This window comes from Oncorhynchus tshawytscha, linkage group LG05 (genome assembly GCF_018296145.1).
Source record: "Oncorhynchus tshawytscha isolate Ot180627B linkage group LG05, Otsh_v2.0, whole genome shotgun sequence".
In the NCBI taxonomy this organism is placed as follows: domain Eukaryota; kingdom Metazoa; phylum Chordata; class Actinopteri; order Salmoniformes; family Salmonidae; genus Oncorhynchus; species Oncorhynchus tshawytscha.
Genome location: NC_056433.1, coordinates 59,083,489 through 59,102,777, shown reverse-complemented (window position 1 = coordinate 59,102,777; position 19,289 = coordinate 59,083,489). Strand labels below are relative to the sequence as shown.

General features: G+C 42.9%; 1 protein-coding gene across 1 annotated transcript in view; it reads left to right on the top strand.

The window, feature by feature from the left end:
* agbl4 (AGBL carboxypeptidase 4) overlaps positions 1 to 19,289 on the top strand; it is a 400,664-nt gene that overhangs the window by 366,481 nt on the left and 14,894 nt on the right. Inside the window, exon 10 of the mRNA XM_024421584.2 lies at positions 8,523 to 8,672. Within this exon, the coding sequence (XP_024277352.1) occupies positions 8,523 to 8,672 (150 nt within the window). The remainder of the gene's footprint in view (positions 1 to 8,522; positions 8,673 to 19,289) is intronic.

The following is a 19,289-nucleotide window of genomic DNA, read 5'->3' as shown; positions in this document are numbered from 1 at the left end:
GCACCAGTTTTTTCCAGCTCAGAGACGATCAGAGAGGAAGAGGCGAAACAAGATGTTTTACTCTTGCCGAAATCTGTCCAAAATAACACAATGCGTTTCTATGGATTTATTTTGGAGCTAAACCTTGTCGCCTTGCCTTCCAGTGTTTGAGACAACGACTCTCATTGTTAGGGCATAGACATTAGCATCTTGTCATTATATACAGATCTCTGGACGGATACACTTCACGTTAGGTTAGATACACACAGACTGGATAGACCGCACGAGAGAGGAATGCACACAACACAACTAGGAGAAGGGCAGAGACAGTTTGTGAAATTATACCTTATCTACTTTGAATAACTAGTCAAATTATTTTTTAGTCAGACAGCTCTGCAGCATACTTAGGCAGGCAAGCTAAATAGGATGACTAAAGACAGTAAAGTATGTCGTGGCTGGTTGACTGCTACTGCTTGAGCAGAGATGAGATGATTACTTTATATAATAAAGTAATCAAATAAAAACTAAGTAATATACACAACTGAAATATTTTATTATTTCATAGACATTTCCTATTTTTCTGTTGATGTCTACCCAATGTGCACCTGACAGAGACAATGGAATATTTTCAATTAAAAATCTCCAAAATAATTGTAACATCATTATTTCATAATGCATTTCATGTATAAAAAAAAAGAAGAAGAATAGAAACCGAAATCGAAAACCGTGATTATTTATTGATACTCGAACCGAACCGACCTCATAAAGCTCTAATCTCTCAGCACTATTCCAGACAGATGCAGCTGCTTATGAAGCGCTAACAGCCACAGAGTGCTGTCTGAGTGCCCGTTTAGCTTGATTACATGTCACCTCTGTGTTAAAAAGGGCCAAATATGTCCATCAATTAGTCTGTGGCAGAGAGAGAATGAGGGGCTTACAGGCTTGAACACTACCGCGTCTGCTCTCTCTCTGCAACACATCTGGACTCACCCACCGCTCCGACCACACTGCATCACTCATTTCTCTGCTCTCTCTCTGCAGCACATCTGGACTCACCCACCGCTCCGACCACACTGCATCACTCATTTCTCTGCTCTCTCTCTGCAGCACATCTGGACTCACCCACCGCTCCGACCACACTGCATCACTCATTTCTCTGCTCTCTCTGCAGCACATCTGGACTCAACCACCGCTCCGACCACACTGCATCACTCATTTCTCTACTCTCTCTCTGCAGCACATCTGGACTCACCCATCGCTCCGACCACACTGCATCACTCATTTCTCTACTCTCTCTCTGCAGCACATCTGGACTCACCCATCGCTCCGACCACACTGCATCACTCATTTCTCTGCTCTCTCTCTGCAGCACATCTGGACTCACCCATCGCTCCGACCACACTGCATCACTCATTTCTCTGCTCTCCAGTCATACAAGCATACTTATAGACTTTATCAACTTAAATCAAGGTTTATTTGTCACGTATACAGATTTACAGGTGTTATAGCAGGTGCAGCGAAATGCTTATGTAACTAGCTCAGACAGTGCAGTAGTATGTCTCACAAATACAATACAAATGCAGAAAAAAGTATCAAGACAAGAAACCAAGAAATTACAGAACGAGTCCAATTAACAATCCAGAGTAGATATATTATAGTGATCATGTGTCAGAATTCAAAATATAAATAAGTGCTGTGTATAGACAATAGGTAAATTATTCTGCATTTATAAACACTACTTGCCCTGGATGATGGAGTACCATTTTAGCATGTTCAGCTATATGGTAATAATGTTAACAGAGAGCAAAAGTTAGCAAATGCTAAATGCTTTGTGAGAGAATCAGCTAGTCTGTAATCCTGCTTAAATCAGCAGCATTTTTTCTGTGTTAAGATAAGCGAACCGTTTATGGCCCTTATAGGCCCAGACTAATTCATATGCAGCAGATAAGTACTTGTCGGACAAAATTCATTTGACCTTCCGCTTTAAACTAAACTGCAGCAACACCAGTTCAGATGAAGTTGAGCCCGAGTCCTTCTATTGAGTTGTAGGGAGCTTCTGCCGGAACAATCCGTTCTCTGCATCTTTCTCTGAGAGGTTTAATTTGTAATACCTCTACACTCAGATTGTCTTTTGACTTTCATTCTCTACATTTCTTAATTGTCTCTAATTGCTTAATTACAATTTCATATGAACAATTCTCTAGGTCAAGGTGGGTTGTTAATGAAACAATCAATCACTGCTTCAGCCTCACAGTCCTGTCTGCCTGTGATTGACAGCGCATTAGGAGACTGTTATGCTGGCTCTCAGTTGACATTGTGGGCTGGATTGCACTTCACTGTATCATTGTACTTCCATTGTCCTTGACATTTTAGGGGGAATCACCATAGTGACGTTTTGTTTGGAGACTCTGTTGGAGATTCACTTTGGCTTCCCAGATTGAATCTTTTATATAATTCCAGAGAAAACGTCTGGAGCACGGCCATTTAAGTGACCCAACGCTGTGCGACCATTTCATTTAGATTCTTAATTACATTGTTAACAGAAGGAAAAAAAGTGGGTGTGCCAATCCAACTCCATCGTTGCAGGACCTCTGCGCCAGCTCAAATTGCACCATTACATATAGTACCCCATCATCTGAGCTGTGCTTTAACAAGGGGTGGTTCCCAACTACCTCCTCCCCTTTAGCTTGACGAGCGCTGCCGATTAGAGGGCTTTCTGCCTCTATTAGACCCTGGGAACTCCTTCAACTGCGTGATGGAGCTGCCTTAATGGCGGCTGCGTTTTGCTTTCTTTTTCTATTTTTTTGTTGTTGTTTCCCCTTCTTCCGCTTGGGCTCCATCCATCAGGCTGCCAGAGCCTGCTGCCGGCCCACTCCCAGCCACAATATTTCACAGCTAGCCATCAGAGCAGCTGACAGCACCGCGCTTGCCAGGAAATTGCTTTGGCTGTGAGCAGAATTTCAAGCATCGCGTCGCCCTCTCCACCCTCCACCCTCCTCTTCTCCCTCTCCATCCCTCCCCACTCCCTGACGACCCCCGGGAACTGAGGTGCGCTCTGGAATGTGTAACAAGAGTAGGAGAGATAGGGAGGGGAAGGAGGCTGTGCTGAGCTGGGCTGGTGAGTGAGGGGTCAAGGGGAATGAGAGTGAGAGAGGGCCCATTACACCTGATTCGCTGTGTCCAGGGCTAGAGAGAGAGCAAGAGCAAGCCTGAGCTTTATACACTGGCCACAGTAGCATGTGATTGGCCTTGAATCCTATTCTACAATTCAACTGGATAAAATGTAACTGAACTGTTATTCCCCACTGTGTCACCCCTGCTATGCAGCCTTGTCAACTGATAGAGATTTTCAGAAGACTGTCCCTAGAGAGAATGCCTATCACCATATTGCACTGTGAAAGCCAAACTTTTGAAATAAAGCTTGGATTAATGATTTAGGGAGTGTGTTATTTTTGTAAAAATGTTTATTAGGGGGTAGATCAGCTTTAATAATACACAATAACCCCTAATGACAAAGCAAAAACAGGTTTTTAGAAATGTTTGCTAAATGTATTAAAGATTAAAACAGAAATACCTTATTTACATAAGTGTTCAGACCCTTTGCTATGAGACTCGAAATTGAGCTCAGGTGCATCCTGTTTCCTTTGATCATCCTTGAGATGTTTCTACAACTTGATTGGAGTCCACCTGCGGTAAATTCAATTGATTGGACATGATTTGGAAAGGCACATACCTGTCTATATAAGAAGTGACTAAGAACCCGATGGTCACTGACAGAGCTCCAGAGTTCTTCAATGGAGATGGGAGAGAGAGCCTTCCAGAAGGACAACCATCTCTGCAGCATTCCACCAATCAGACCGTTATGGTAGATTGGCCAGACGGCAGCCACTCCTCAGTAAAAGGCACATGGCAGCCCACTTGGAGTTTGCCAAAAGGCACCTAAAGGACTATCAGGTCATGAGAAACAAGGTTATTTGGTCTGATGAACCATGATTGAACTCTTTGGCCTGAATGCCAAGTGTCACGTCTGGAGGAAACCTGACACCATCCCTATGTTGAAGCATGGTGGTGGCAGCGGCATCATGCTGTGGGGATATTTTTCAGCGGCAGGGACTGGGTGACTAGTCAGGATTGAGGGAAAGATGAATGGCACAAAGTACAGAGAGATCCTTGATGAAAACCTGCTCCAGAGCACTGAGGACGTCAGAGTGAGGTGAAGGTTCACCTTCCAACAGGACAACGGCCCTAAGCACACAGCCAAGACAAACGCAGGAGTGGCTTCAGGACAAGTCTCTGTGGCCCAGAGCCCAGACTTGAACCCGATAGAACATCTCTGGAGAGATCTGAAAATAGCTGTGTAGCGTCGCTCCCCATCCAACCTCACAGAGCTTGAGAGGATCTGCAGAGAAGAATGGAGGCTGTAATCGTTGCCATAGGTGCTTCAACAAAGTACTGAGTAATGGTCTGAATAGCTATGTAAGTAAGGTATTTCTGTTATTGTATTTTTTATAATTTTGCAAACATTTCTAAAAACCTGTTTTCGCTTTGTCGTTATGGGCTATTGTTTGTAGATTGATGAGGGGGGGGAAATGATTTAATCCATTTTGGAACGAGGCTGTTAATGTAACAAAATGTGGAAAACGTCAAAGCAACTGAATACTTTCGGGAATGCACTGTATGTCCTATTTGCTGTGTTTTTATCCCTACTGTGTTGAGAACTTTTGTGTCCCAGTTCCTTTTAAACTCATCAAAAAAAGAAACGTCCTCTCACTGTCAACTGCGTTTATTTTCAGCAAACTTAACATGTGTAAATATTTGTATGAACATAACAAGATTCAACAACTGAGACATAAACTGAACAAGTTTCACAGACATGTGACTAACAGAAATTGAATAATGTGTCCCTGAACAAAGGGGGCGTCAAAATCAAAAGTAACAGTTAGTATCTGGTGTGGCCACCAGCTTCATTAAGTACTGCAGTGCATCTCCTCCTCATGGACTGCACCAGATTTGCCAGTTCTTGCTGTGAGATGTTACCCCACTCTTCCACCAAGACACAAGTTCCCAGACATTTCTGGGGGGAATGGCCCTAGCCCTCACCCTCCGATCCAACAGGTCCCAGACGTGCTCAATAGGATTGAGATCCAGGCTCTTCGCTGGCCATGGCAGAACACTGACATTCCTGTCTTGCAGGAAATCATGCACAGAACGAGCAGTATGGCTGGTGTCATTGTCATGCTGGAGGGTCATGTCAGGTTGAGCCTGCAAGAAGGATAGCACATGAGCGAGGAGGATGTCTTCCCTGTATCGCCCAGCGTTGAGATTGCCTGCAATGACAGCAAGCTCAGTCCGATGATGCTGTGACACACTGCCTCACACCATGACGGACCCTCTACCTCTGGAGCGGGATCGATTTGGAGTACAGGCCTCGGAGTAATGCTCATTCCTTCGACAAGAAATGCGAATCCGACCATCACCCCTGGTGAGACAAAACGTTGACTCATCAGTGAAGAGCACTTTCTGCCAGTCCTGTCTGGTCCAGTGACAGTGGGTTTGTGCCCATAGGCAACGTTGTTGATGGTGATGTCTGGTGAGGACCTGCCTTACAACAAATCTACAAGCCTTCAGTCCAGCCTCGCTCAGCCTATTGTGGACAATCTGAGCACTGATGGAGGGATTGTACGTTCCTGGTGTAACTCGGGCAGTTGTTGTTGCCATACTGTACCTGTCCCGCAGGTGTGATGTTCGGATGTACTGATCCTGTGCAGGTGTTGTTACACGTGGTCTGCCACTGCGAGGATGATCAGCTGTCATTCCTGTATCCCTGTAGTGCTGTGTTAGGCGTCTCACAGGACGGACATTGCAATTTATTGCCCTGGCCACATCTGCAGTCCTCATGCCTCCTTGCAGCATGCCTAAGGCACGTTCACGCAGATGAGCAGGGACCCTGGGCATCTTTCTTTTGGTGTATTTCAGAGTCAGTAGAAAGGCCTCTTTAGTGTCCTAAGTTTTCAGAACTGTGACCTTAATTGCCTACCATCTGTAAGCTGTTAGTGTCTTAACGATCGTTCCACAGGTGCATGTTCATTAATTGTTTATGGTTCATTGAACAAGCATGGTAAACAGTGTTAAAACCCTTTACAATGAAGATCTGTGAAGTTATTTGTATTTTTTCCGAATTGTCTTTGAAAGACAGGGTCCTGAAAAAGGGAAGTTTCTTTTTTTGCTGAGTTTATTTTAAGATGTATTATTTATCTAATTAACCTTTCTTCTAATGCTGTCTTATCTATTTCTAAAATACTATAAATAGAAAGTTGAATATGAATTATTTTACAACATTCTCTATCTTGAATGGTATAGTGTAGTTGTAGTTTACTTCTTTATCAATTGTTGTATTTAATTTTTTATATATATTGTGTTATTACCATCCCTATCATTCATAGTATTGGGTGTTCCATTATTCTAATCCTCTATGGGAAATGTGTAATATTTAGAATAGCCATGTAGTCTTGGTGTCTCTGAACATTTGGTTATCAATATACAGTTTATCGACTACAAGAGCTACACGTTTCTCTTTTAATCTATTCTCCTTGAAGAGTGGTTACAGAACTTTGCACAGTTCTGCAATTTCCTTCGGGATCATATCATTCATACCACTGGGTCTTTTACCCAGACTTTTAACCATTATTTTATCATTGAAGGATGCAAATTTGGGATGCATATTTCTGTCTGAAAAGGTGTACCCGTTCGGGTTGGATTTTATCGACAGCATCGCCTGAAATTCTTTCACCACACTTTCAGGACTTCGCCTGCATTTTCTTTTGATACCAGTACCAGATTTTCTCTCATAGATCTAGTCTGTATGTCAAACAGTGGCGACCCGTCATTCAGGGCAGGTGGGGCATTAGCTCAGTATCCTGTCAGTCATAGGGATTTGCGCAATCGCCAAGCTTCAGTTCTTCAGTAAATGGTAGACATCCAAAATTTCAGCCCTATGAGATAGTTATATTACAAGTGCCCTTCCAAGAAGGCTCAAGGTCATTGGCCACAGAAATCACGTTATATGTACAGTAGTTTTGATTGGACTGATCATTTCAACATCTTACTTTCACAATCTTAGCTAGCAGTCATCATTATGAATCAAGTCTACTGGCAAATAGTTTTTAATCCTTGTCATATGAAGAGAAAATATAGATAAAACGTATCGGTGCTCATCGGCCATAAACATTACACAAGTTGTAAATCGCAAAATCGCAAATTCAACAATGAGTTGTTTGGAAGGAATCGGTGACAGTGGCTAACCACAAGCATTGCAATTGGGAAGTCACACTGGGAAAATACGTTTTGAACGGTCATACAACTCGGAATTGTAAATCTTTTTCTTTGATGACAAAATTTGCCAAGGACGGACCGCCGCGCACAAGGTCCAAAAATGTTTTATATGCTACTGCATAAATTATGTAATATGCCAGGGAGATATGTTCAGCCATATCAGCTGTGTGTGTGTGCGTGTGTGTGTACCTTGTAACCTAGGATGGGTCCGAAATGCCCCTGTGCACAAAGTGAGGTCCATACAGAAATGGTTTGTCGAAATCTGTGTGGAAGAACTTGACTGGCCTGCACAGAGTCCTGACCTCAACTCCATTGATCACCTTTGGGATGAATTGGAGCGCTGACTGCGAGCCAGGCATAATCGCCCAACGTCAGTGCCCAACCTCACTAATGCTCTTGTGGCTGAATAGAAGCAAGTCCCCGCAGCAATGTTCCAACATCTAGTGGAAAGCCAGAAGAGTGGAGGCTATTATAGCAGCAAAGGGGGGACAAACTCCATAGTAATGCCCATGATTTTGGATGAGCAGGTGTCCCCATACTTCTTGTCATGTAGTGTATGTGTGTGTGTGTGTGTGTGTGTGTGTGACAGCTGGTTCTCATAGTGTTTTCCTCTCAGCTCCACAGCCTGCTGTGTGGGAAGCAGTGTAGCTACAGTAACTGATAGTCTGAATAAAGTCTGATTGTGTGTGGGCTACTGTATTGTAGTGCAGCTGTATCTGGAAGGCTCTCCCCAGCAAGTCTCCACATCTCATCTGTGTGGGGCCACCAAGCCAGTCTCCTGGGCTCTCCTCTCCTCAGCTCTGTCCCTGGGCTCTACAGGGGATAAAATATGACTAGTATCATCATTCTTCCCTCCCTCTCTCTCTCACTGTCGCTGTGGGAGGTTTGCTAGCTCTTCTGTGATTCTCCTCTGGTGCTCTGCCACCTCGGAGAGTCATCTTTCACTAGGAAGATGCCCTCCACAGCCAAACAAGGCATTTGTGTGACACAGCTTGGTTGTTGTTGTTCCCAATGTTTTTGTAGAATACATGACGTGGGCATTTGAAAAATATGTAGCCAAGGAGTCTTAGTCAAATCAAGATCTTTACATTTTGATAGAAATGGCAATGGCTATGAAATTTGTAAATGGTGTATATTCGGCAGGTTTGTGACACCCCTGCCCTGTGCCCCTTTCTCTCTCTCTGTGTGTGTGTGTGTCATGTACTCATAAGGTAGGGCTAGAGTTCTACATTGATGTTCATGCCCACTCCACCATGATGAATGGCTTCATGTACGGGAACGTGTTTGAGGAGGAGGAGAGAGTCCAGAGACAAGCCGTGTTTCCTCGCCTGCTCTGCCAAAACGCCCCAGACTTCTCCTTTGTAAGTCCATCACATCAACTGTACCAGGGACAACTTTAGGGCCCAGAGTTGTCCCTGGTCAGGCCATATCAATCCTAACCATACTCATCTCACATATGTTCCACAGGAAATACACCCCACATATTAGCAGGTGCTAGTTGGCTATGCTACAGTAGTTACTGTATCACCCACAGGGTTAACTGAGATCTATCGTACAGCTGGGTGTGGAAGCTATATTTAAAAATTCTGTGTTCCCTTTCACCTCTCAGCCACATTGACCTTCAGCGCTCAGCCAATGTGACATTTTGTATCAGTGCCAGTTACATATAGCCAGAAGAATAACCTTTTTTGTGCAGTGACACATTCACAGCTCTCATAGAACTTTCTTCACCAGTACACAAGGAAAGTCTTTCAACAGCCAAAATGACTTTAGCCAACCAGCATACATAAAGAATGTCACAGATTGTCCACCACTTATTTATTTTGCTGGCTCAATAAAGAGCTAACCTTTTGTTGTGAGTGTATACAGACGTGTGTGCCTGCATGTGTCAAATAAAATGTTATTTGTCACATGCTTCGTAAACAACAGGTGTAGACTAACAGTGAAATGCTTACTGATGGGCCCTTCCCAACAATACTGAAAGAAAAAAAGAGAAATAATAGAAAAATAATAACACAAGTAAAAATGCAGAATGAGTAACGATAATTTGGCTATATACATCGGGCACCAGTACCGAGGCGATGTGCAGGGGTACGAGGTAATTGAGGTAGATATGTACAAATACAGTCCCCATAATGACAAAGCAAAAACAGTTATTTAGAAATGTTTGCTGATTTTCAAAAAATGTCAAATTGAAATTATACTTACATAAGTATTCAGACCCTTTACTCAGTACTTTGTTGAAGCACCTTTGGCAGTGATTACAGCATAGATTATTCTTGGATAGGACACTACAAGCTTGGCACACCTGTGTTTGGGGAGTTTCTCCCATTCTTCTCTGCAGATCCTCTCAAGCTCTGTCAGGTTGGATGGTGAGCGTTGTTGCACAGCTATTTTCAGGTCTCTCCAGAGATGTTCTATCGGGTCTGGGCCACACAAGGACATTCAGAGACTTGTTCTGAAACACCTGTGTTGTCTTGGCCATGTGCCTAGGGTCGTTGTCCTGTTGGAAGGTGAACCTTCGCCCCAGTCTGAATACCTGAGCGCACTTAGCAAGTTTTAATCAAGGATCTCTCTGTACTTTGCTCCGTTCATCATTCCCTCGATCCAGTCCCTGCCGCTAAAAATCCTCCCCACAGCATTATGCTGCCACCATAGGGATGGTATTGGCCAGGTGATGAGCAGTGCCTGGTTTCCTCCAGATGTGACGCTTGGAATTCATGCCAAAGAGTTCAATCTTGGTTTCATCAGACCAGAGAATCTTGTTTTTCATGGTCTGAGAGTCTTTAGGTGCCTTTTGGCAAACTCCAAGCGGGCTGTCATTTGTATTTTACTGAGGAGTGGCTTCCGTCTTTCCGCTCTACCATAAAGGCCTGATTTAGTGGAGTGCTGCAGAGATGGTTATCCTTCTGGAAGGTTCTCCCATCTCCACAGAGGAACTCTGGAGCTCTGTCAGAGTGACCATCAGGTTCTTTGTCATCTCCCTGACCAAGGCCCTTCTCCCCCGATGGCTTAGTTTGGCTGGGCAGCCAGTTCTAGGAAGAGTCTTGGTGGTTACAAATGTAATCTTGGGGAACTTCAATGCTGGTGACATTTTTTGGTTCCCTTTCCCAGATCTGTGCCTCAATGTTTTTTTTTTTTGCTTTGTCATTATGGGGTATTGTGTGTAGATTGAGGATTTTTCTTTATTTAATCAATTTTAGAATAAGGTAACGTAACAAAATGTGGGAAACGGGGGTCTGAAGGGGTCTGAATACTTTCTGAATGCACTGTATACTGTCCATACCATCTTTATATGTATGAGACATTCAGATATTTCCTATGTGTGTATTGTTGTTTTTCTGCTTGGTATCACTGCACTGTTGGGGCTGGAAACACAAGCATTTCGTTGCACCTGCAATAACATCTGCAAATATGTGTACGCGACCAATAAACTTTGATTTAATTTGCCTTTCAAAGCATTTCATGGGCACAGATGTTTATTTTTTTATTTCACCTTTATTTAATTAACCAGGTAGGCAAGTTGAGAACAAGTTCTCATTTACAATTGCGACCTGACCAAGATAGAGCAAAGCAGTTTGACACATACAACAACACAGAGTTAAACATGGAGTAAAACAAACATACAGTCAATAATACAGTAGAAAAATAAGTCTATATATAATGTGAGCAAATGAGGCAAAAACGGCACAAAAAAAACACAAAAAAAGGCCATGGTGGCAAAGTAAATACAATACAGCAAGTAAAACACTGGAATGGTAGATTTGCAGTGGAAGAATGTGCAAGGTAGAGATAGGAATAGTGGGGTGCAAAGAAGCAAAATAAATAAATACAGTAGGGGGAGAGGTAGTTGTTTGGGCTAAATTATAGATGGGCTATGTAGAGGTGCAGTAATCTGTGAGCTGCTCTGACAGCTGGTGCTTAAAGCTAGTGAGGGAGATAAGTGTTTCCAGTTTCAGAGATTTTTGTAGTTCGTTCCAGTCATTGGCAGCAGAGAACTGGAAGGAGAGGCGGCAAAAGGAATAATTGGTTTTGGGGGTGACCAGAGAGATATACCTGCTGGAGCGCGTGCTACAGCGAGTTGAGATAAGGGGACACTTTACCTAGCAGGGTCTTGTAGATGACCTGGAGCCAGTGGGTTTGGCGACGAGTATGAAGCGAGGGCCAGCCAACGAGAGCGTACAGGTCGCAGTGGTGGGTAGTATATGGGGCTTTGGTGCTACGATGTGAGATGTGAGTGCTACGGGGCAATAGTAATTTAAACAGGTTACCTTGGGCACAGGGACTATGGTGGTCTGCTTGAAACATGTAGGTGTTACAGACTGGGTCAGGGAGAGGTTGAAAATATCATGAAGACACTTGCCAGCTATTTAGCGCATGCGCTGAGTACGCATCCTGGTAATCCGCCTGGCCCCATAGCCTTGTGAATGTTAACCTGTTTAAAGGTCTTTCTCACATTGGCTACGGAGATCGAGATCAGAGTCATGCGGAACAGCTGGTAATCTCATGCACAGTTCAGTGTTGATTGCTTTGAAGCAAGCATAGAAGGAATTTAGCTAGTCTGGTAGGCTCACGTCACTGGGGAGCTTGTGGCTGGGTTTCCCTTTGTAATCTATGATAGTTTGCAAGCCCTGCCAAATCTGACGAGTTTCAGAGTATTAGGACTCAATCTTAGTCCTGTATTGACATTTTGACTGTTTGATGGCTTGTCAGAGGTCGTAGGGGGATTTATTATAAGCGTCCGGATTAGTGTCCCGGTCCTTGAAAGCAGCAGTAGCTCTATCCTTTAGCTCAGTGCGGATGTTGCCTGGAATCCATGGCTTCTGGTTGGGATATGTGAGGACGGTCACTGTGAGGACGACGTCATCGAAGCACTTATTAAATTAATGAAGCCGGTGACTGTGGTAAACTCCTCAATGTCATCGGTTGAATCCCAGAACATATTCCAGTCTGTGCTAGCAAAACAGTCCTGTAGTCTGCTTCATCTGACCGCTTCCATATTAAGTGCGTCACTGGTTCTTCCTTTTTGAGTTTTTACTTGTAAGTAGTAATCAGGAGGATAGAGTTATGGTCAGATTTGCCAAATGGACGGCAAGGGAGAGCTTTGTATGCGTTTCTGTGTGTGGAGTAAAGGTGATCTAAAGGTGAGCTCAAGCCTCGGTGCTTGTGCACTGCTCCTGTACTCCACCTCCTTTCCAACTGCTCCACTAAAACCCGCTCCAAATTCGCTCCATTCATTAAAATCACAATTTAAATACCCATCTATTTTTGTGACTACCTGGACATACCGATAGTTATTGAATTATTGAAACGAAACCATATGATTTGAATGAAAAGTATTTTAGTAAACAACATGAAAGTTTGACCGTTTGAAGGCTACATGTGGTATTAAACAGCGTATAAACACTCTAAATAGGTCAAGAGCCAGACAGGTAGCCTAAGGAATGAAAATGAATTATTTAGACTATTAGCCTATTACCTCAAGGTTATAGCCTACAAATAAATACACTGAGTATACCAAACATTAAGAAAACCTTTGATTCATCAGGGCATGGACTATACAAGGTGTCGATAGCATTCCACAGTGATGCTGGCCCATGTTGACTCAAGACTGGGTGTCTTTTGGGTGGTGGACCATTCTTCATACACATGGGAAACTGTTGAGTGTGAAAAACAGGGTGGTAGTAGGTGTGCCGGGCACCTACTATCACCCTATTCAAAGCAACTTTAATCTTTTATCTTGCCCATTCATTCTCTGAATGGTACACATTACACAATCCATGTCTCAATTGTCTTCAAGGCTTAAAAATCCTTCTTTAACCTGTCTCCTACCCTTCATCTACACTGACTGAAGTCAATTTAAGGAGTGACATCAATAAGGGATCATAGCTTTCCTCTGGATTCACCCGGTCAGTCCATGTCATGGAAAGAGCATGTTCCTTGATGTTTTGTATACTCAGTGTTAATTGTAAAACATGTGCGAGTGCGACACACTAGGCTGGCAGGAACATTAAGCACTCAGCATTTAAACAACATTTTGTTGTATTCAATTAGTATAGTCTATAAATTGTGCATATAGGCTGTGAATTGAATGAAAAATGCCTAGTTAGGCTCAGTCTTTGAACTTTTCACCTTGAGACTTAACATTAAAGATTGTGCAACAGCTGTTGTTAACAAAGAGACACACCTCCCCCTTAACCTTATCTGAAGCTGCCGTTCGGTCTTGCTGATGCATAGCAAAACCATCTAGATGTATATTATCCATGTCCATGTTCAGCAACGACTCCGAGAAACATAGGATATTACAGTTTTTCATGTCCGTTGATAGGATAGTCTCGTATGGAGTTCATCTAGTTTATTCCCTAATGGTTGTACGTTCATCGAAATAAGCAGTACATCCACAGCTGCCGACTCGTTGAAGTAGAAATCGTCACCCAAATCGAGGTCGGTGATCGCTGTTCTGATGTCCAGGTGTTTTTGGTCATAGAAATGATGGCAGAAATATTACAGTTGGAAGTCGGAAGTTTACATACACTTAGGTTGGAGTCATTAAAACTCGTTTTTCAACCACTAAACAAATGTCTTGTTAACAAACTATAGTTTTGGCAAGTCGGTTAGGACATCTACTTTGTGCATGAGAAAAGTCATTTTTTACCAACAATTGTGTATAGACAGATTATTTCACTGTATCTCAATTCCAGTGGGTCAGAAGTTTACATACACTAAGTTGACTGTGCCTTTAAACAGCTTGGAACATTCCAGAAAATTATGTAATGGCTTTAGAAGCTTCTGATAGACTAATTGACATCATTTGAGTCAATTGGAGGTGTACCTGTGTATGTATTTCAAGGCCTACCTTCAAACTCGGTGCCTCTTTGCTTGACATCATAAGGAAATCAAAAGAAATCAGCCAAGACCCCAGAAAAAAAAATTGTAGACCTCCACAAGTCTGGTTCATCCATGGGAGCAATTTCCAAACGCCTGAAGGTACCACGTTCATCTGTACAAACAATAGTATGCAAGTATAAACACCATGAGACCACGCAGCCATTATACCGCTCAGGAAGGAGACGTGTTCTGTCTCCTAGAGGTGAACGTACTTTGGTGCAAAAAGTGTAAATCAATCCCAGAACAACAACAAAGGACCTAGTGAAGATGCTGGAGGAAACAGCTACAAAAGTATCTATATCCACAGTAAAACAAGTCATTTATCGACATAACCTGAAAGGCCGCTCAGCAAGGAAGGCACACTGCTCCAAAACTGCCATAAAAAAGCCAGACTACGGTTTGCAACTGCACATGGGGGCAAAGATCGTACTTTTTAGAAAAATGTCCTCTAGTTTGATGAAACAAAAATAGAACTGTTTGGCCATAATTACAGTGCCTTGTGAAAGTATTCGGCCCCCTTGAACTTTGCGACCTTTTGCCACATTTCAGGCTTCAAACATGTATTTTTTTTGTGAAGAATCAACAACAAGTGGGACACAATCATGAAGTGGAACGACATTTATTGGATATTTCAAACTTTTTTAACAAATCAAAAACTGAAAAATTGGGCGTGCAAAATTATTCAGCCCCCTTAAGTTAATACTTTGTAGCGCCACCTTTTGCTGCGATTACAGCTGTAAGTCGCTTGGGGTATATCTCTATCAGTTTTGCACATCGAGAGACTGACATTTTTTCCCATTCCTCCTTGCAAAACAGCTCGAGCTCAGTGAGGTTGGATGGAGAGCATTTGTGAAGAGCAGTTTTCAGTTCTTTCCACAGATTCTCGATTGGATTCAGGTCTGGTCTTTGACTTGGCCATTCTAACACCTGGGTATGTTTATTTTTGAACCATTCCATTGTAGATTTTGCTTTATGTTTTGGATCATTGTCTTGTTGGAAGACAAATCTCCGTCCCAGTCTCAGGTCTTTTGCAGACTCCATCAGGTTTTCTTCCAGAATGGTCCTGTATTTGGCTCCATCCATCTTCCCATCAATTTTAACCATCTTCCCTGTCCCTGCTGAAGAAAAGCAGGCCCAAACCATGATGCTGCCACCACAATGTTTGAAAGTGGGATGGTGTGTTCAGGGTGATGAGCTGTGTTGCTTTTACGCCAAACATAACATTTTGCATTGTTGCCAAAAAGTTCAACTTTGGTTTCATCTGACCAGAGCACCTTCTTCCACATGTTTGGTGTGTCTCCCTGGTGGCTTGTGGCAAACTTTAAACGACACTTTTTATGGATATCTTTAAGAAATGGCTTTCTTCTTGCCACTCTTCCATAAAGGCCAGATTTGTGCAATATACAACAAGATTGTTGTCCTATGGACAGAGTCTCCCACCTCAGCTGTAGATCTCTGCAGTTCATCCAGAGTGATCATGGGCCTCTTGGCTGCATCTCTGATCAGTCTTCTCCTTGTATGAGCTGAACGTTTAGAGGGACGGCCAGGTCTTGGTAGATTTGCAGTGGTCTGATACTCCTTCCATTTCAATATTATCGCTTGCACAGTGCTCCTTGGGATGTTTAAAGCTTGGGAAATCTTTTTGTATCCAAATCCGGCTTTAAACTTCTTCACAACAGTATCTCGGACCTGCCTGGTGTGTTCCTTGTTCTTCATGATGCTCTCTGCGCTTTTAACGGACCTCTGAGACTATCACAGTGCAGGTGCATTTATACGGAGACTTGATTACACACAGGTGGATTGTATTTATCATCATTAGTCATTTAGGTCAACATTGGATCATTCAGAGATCCTCACTGAACTTCTGGAGAGAGTTTGCTGCACTGAAAGTAAAGGGGCTGAATAATTTTGCAAGTTTGAAATATCCAATAAATGTCGTTCCACTTCATGATTGTGTCCCACTTGTTGTTGATTCTTCACAAAAAAATATAGTTTTATATCTTTATGCTTGAAGCCTGAAATGTGGCAAAAGGTCGCAAAGTTCAAGGGGGCCGAATACTTTCGCAAGGCACTGTACCATCGTTATGTTTGGAGGAAAAAGGAAGAGGCTTGCAAGCCAAAGAACACCATCCCAACCGTGAAGCACGGGGGTGACAGCATCATGTTGTGGGGTGCTTTGCTGCAGGAGGGACTGGTGCACTTCACAAAATAGATGGCATCATGAGGGAGGAAAATTATGTGAATATATTGAAGCAACATCTCAAGACATCAGTCAGGAAATTAATGCTTGGTCACAAATGGGTCTTCCAAATGAACAATTACCCCAAGCATACTTCCAAAGTTGTGGCAAAATGGCTTAAGGACAACAGAGTCAAAGTATTGGAGTGGCCATCACAAAGCCCTGACCTCAATCCTATAGAAAATTTGTGGGCAGAACTGAAAAAGTGTGTGCGAGCAAGGAGGCCTACAAACCTAACTCAGTTATACCAGCTCTGTCAGGAGGAATGGGCCAAAATTTACCCAACTTATTGTGGGAAACTTTTGGAAGGCTACCTGAAACGTTCGATCCAAATTAAACAATTTAAAGGCAATGCTACCAAATTCTAATTGCGTGTATGTAAACTTCTGACCCACTGGGAATGTGATGAAAGAAATAAAAGCTGAAATAAATCATTGTCTCTACTATTATTCTGACATTTCACATTCTTAAAATAAAGTGGTGATCCTAACTGACCTAAGACAGGGAATTTTTTACTAGGATTAAATGTCAGGAATTGTGAAAAACTGAGTTTAAATGTATTTGGCTAAGGGTATGTAAATTTCCGACTTCAACTGTATGTAAAACAAGTTAAGATCAGCGTAAAAAACACACACATAATATCAGAATTGGTTAGGAGCCCATAAGACGGCAACTATCCAATGCAGCACCATCTTCACCACACCGTTTGTGTGTGTGTGTACTTCTGCATGTGCGTGCTCGCGTCGAGTGTGAGTGTATACCATTGGGGTGTGTACAGTAGTGGTGACAGCAGGCCAGAAGTCATGTCCCTTACTCTGCTCTTTTTTTCCTGCCCATTCAGCACTGCCCAAAGCACATAGAAATCAATAAGTGAAAACTACCAGGAGTGAAAGCCAACCCTGCATTTACGTTACAGGGGTCAAGTTCCATTCATGTTGAGTGGACTACTAGAGTGCAATGGAAACTAAATTGACTTAATCATGTATTACACTGAAGCTGACTGAAAATACATGTCATATGGAGGGTGTCCACCCACTCTGACCAGAGTAGGTGAAAACACGCTTTGGTGATGAAATTTCACTTCCTTATGTTATATTTTATAACATTTTACCAAGACAAATATGATTATTCATGTTCTGAATCGTTCATTATATCCAAAATGTCGGATTTTGTAACCTATTAAACGGTCGGTTGTTTAGCAACAAAACCAACACATGTGCAACTATGGGGTTAAACAGACAGCGATGGCTTAGATTGTTGACAACACAAACTACAGTGCCTTCGGGAAGTATTCCTGAGCCCTTGACCTTTTCCACATTTTGTTAGGTTACAGCCTTTTTCTGAAATTGATTATATTGATAAGGGGGAGGGGAAACTATCTACACACAATAATAATAATTTATAAAAAATATAATTGACTTTGAAGCACCTTTGGCAGCAATTACAGCATTGAGTCTTGGGTATGATGCTACAAGCTTGGCACACCTGTGTTTGGGGAGTTTCTCCCATTCTTCTCCGCAGATCCTCTCAATCTCTGTCAGGTTGGATGAGGAGCGTTGCTGCACAGCTATTTTCAGGTCTCTCCAGAGATGTTTGATAGCATTCAAGTCCGGGCTCTGACTGGACCACTCAAGGACATTCAGACACTTGTCCCAAAGCCAATCCTGCTTTGTCTTGGCTGTGTGCTTAGGGTCATTGTCCTGTTGGAAGGTGAACCTTCGCCCCAGTCTGAGGTCCTGAGTGCTCTCGAGCATGTTTTCATCAAGGAGCTCTCTGTACTTTGTTCCCTTCATCTTTCCCTCGATCCTGACTAGTCTCCCAGTCCCTGCTGCTGAATAACATCACACAGCATGATGCTGCCACCACAATGCTTCACCATAGGGATGGTGTCAGGTTTCCTTCGGACGTGACGCTTGGCATTCATTTCAAAGAGTTCAGTATTGGTTTCCAGAGAATCTTTTTTCTCATGGTCTGAGAGTCTTTAGGTGGCTTTTGGCAAACTCCAAGCAGGCTGTAATTTGCGTTTTACTGAGGAGTGGCTTCCATCTGGCCACTCTACCATAAAGGCCTGATTGGTGCTGCAGAGATGGTTGTCCTTCTGGAAGGTTCTCCTATCGCCATAGAGGAACTATAGAGCTCTGTCAGAATGACCATCAGGTTCTTGGTCACCTCCCTGACCAAGGCCCTTCTCCCCCAATTGTGCAGTTTGGCTGGGCGGCCAGCTCTAGGAAGAGCCTTGGTGGTTCCAAACTTATTCCGTTTAAGAATGATGGAGGCCACTGTGTTCTTGGAGACCATCAATGCTGCAGACATTTTTTGGTACCCTTCCCCGGATCGCAGATTACTGCACCTGTACATAGCCCATCTATAATTTAGCCCAAACAACTACCTCTTCCCCTACTGTATGTATTTATTTATTTTGCTCCTTTGTACCCCATTATTTCTATTTCTACTTTGCACATTCTTCCACTGCAAATCTACCATTCCAGTGTGTTACTTGCTATATTGTATTTACTTTGCCACCATGGCCTATTTTTGCTTTTACCTCCCTTATCTCACCTCATTTGCTCACATCGTATATAGACTTATTTTTCTACTGTATTATTGACTGTATGTTTGTTTTACTCCATGTGTAACTCTGTGTTGTTGTACGTGTCAAACTGCTTTGCTTTATCTTGGCCAGGTCGCAATTGTAAATGAGAACTTGTTCTCAACTTGCCTACCTGGTTAAATAAAGGTGAAATAAAAATCTATTAAATATATCTGCACTTCAACATAATCCTACGGACAATTCCTTCGACCTCATGGCTTGGTTTTTGCTCTGACATGCACTGTCAAATGTGGCTTTCCA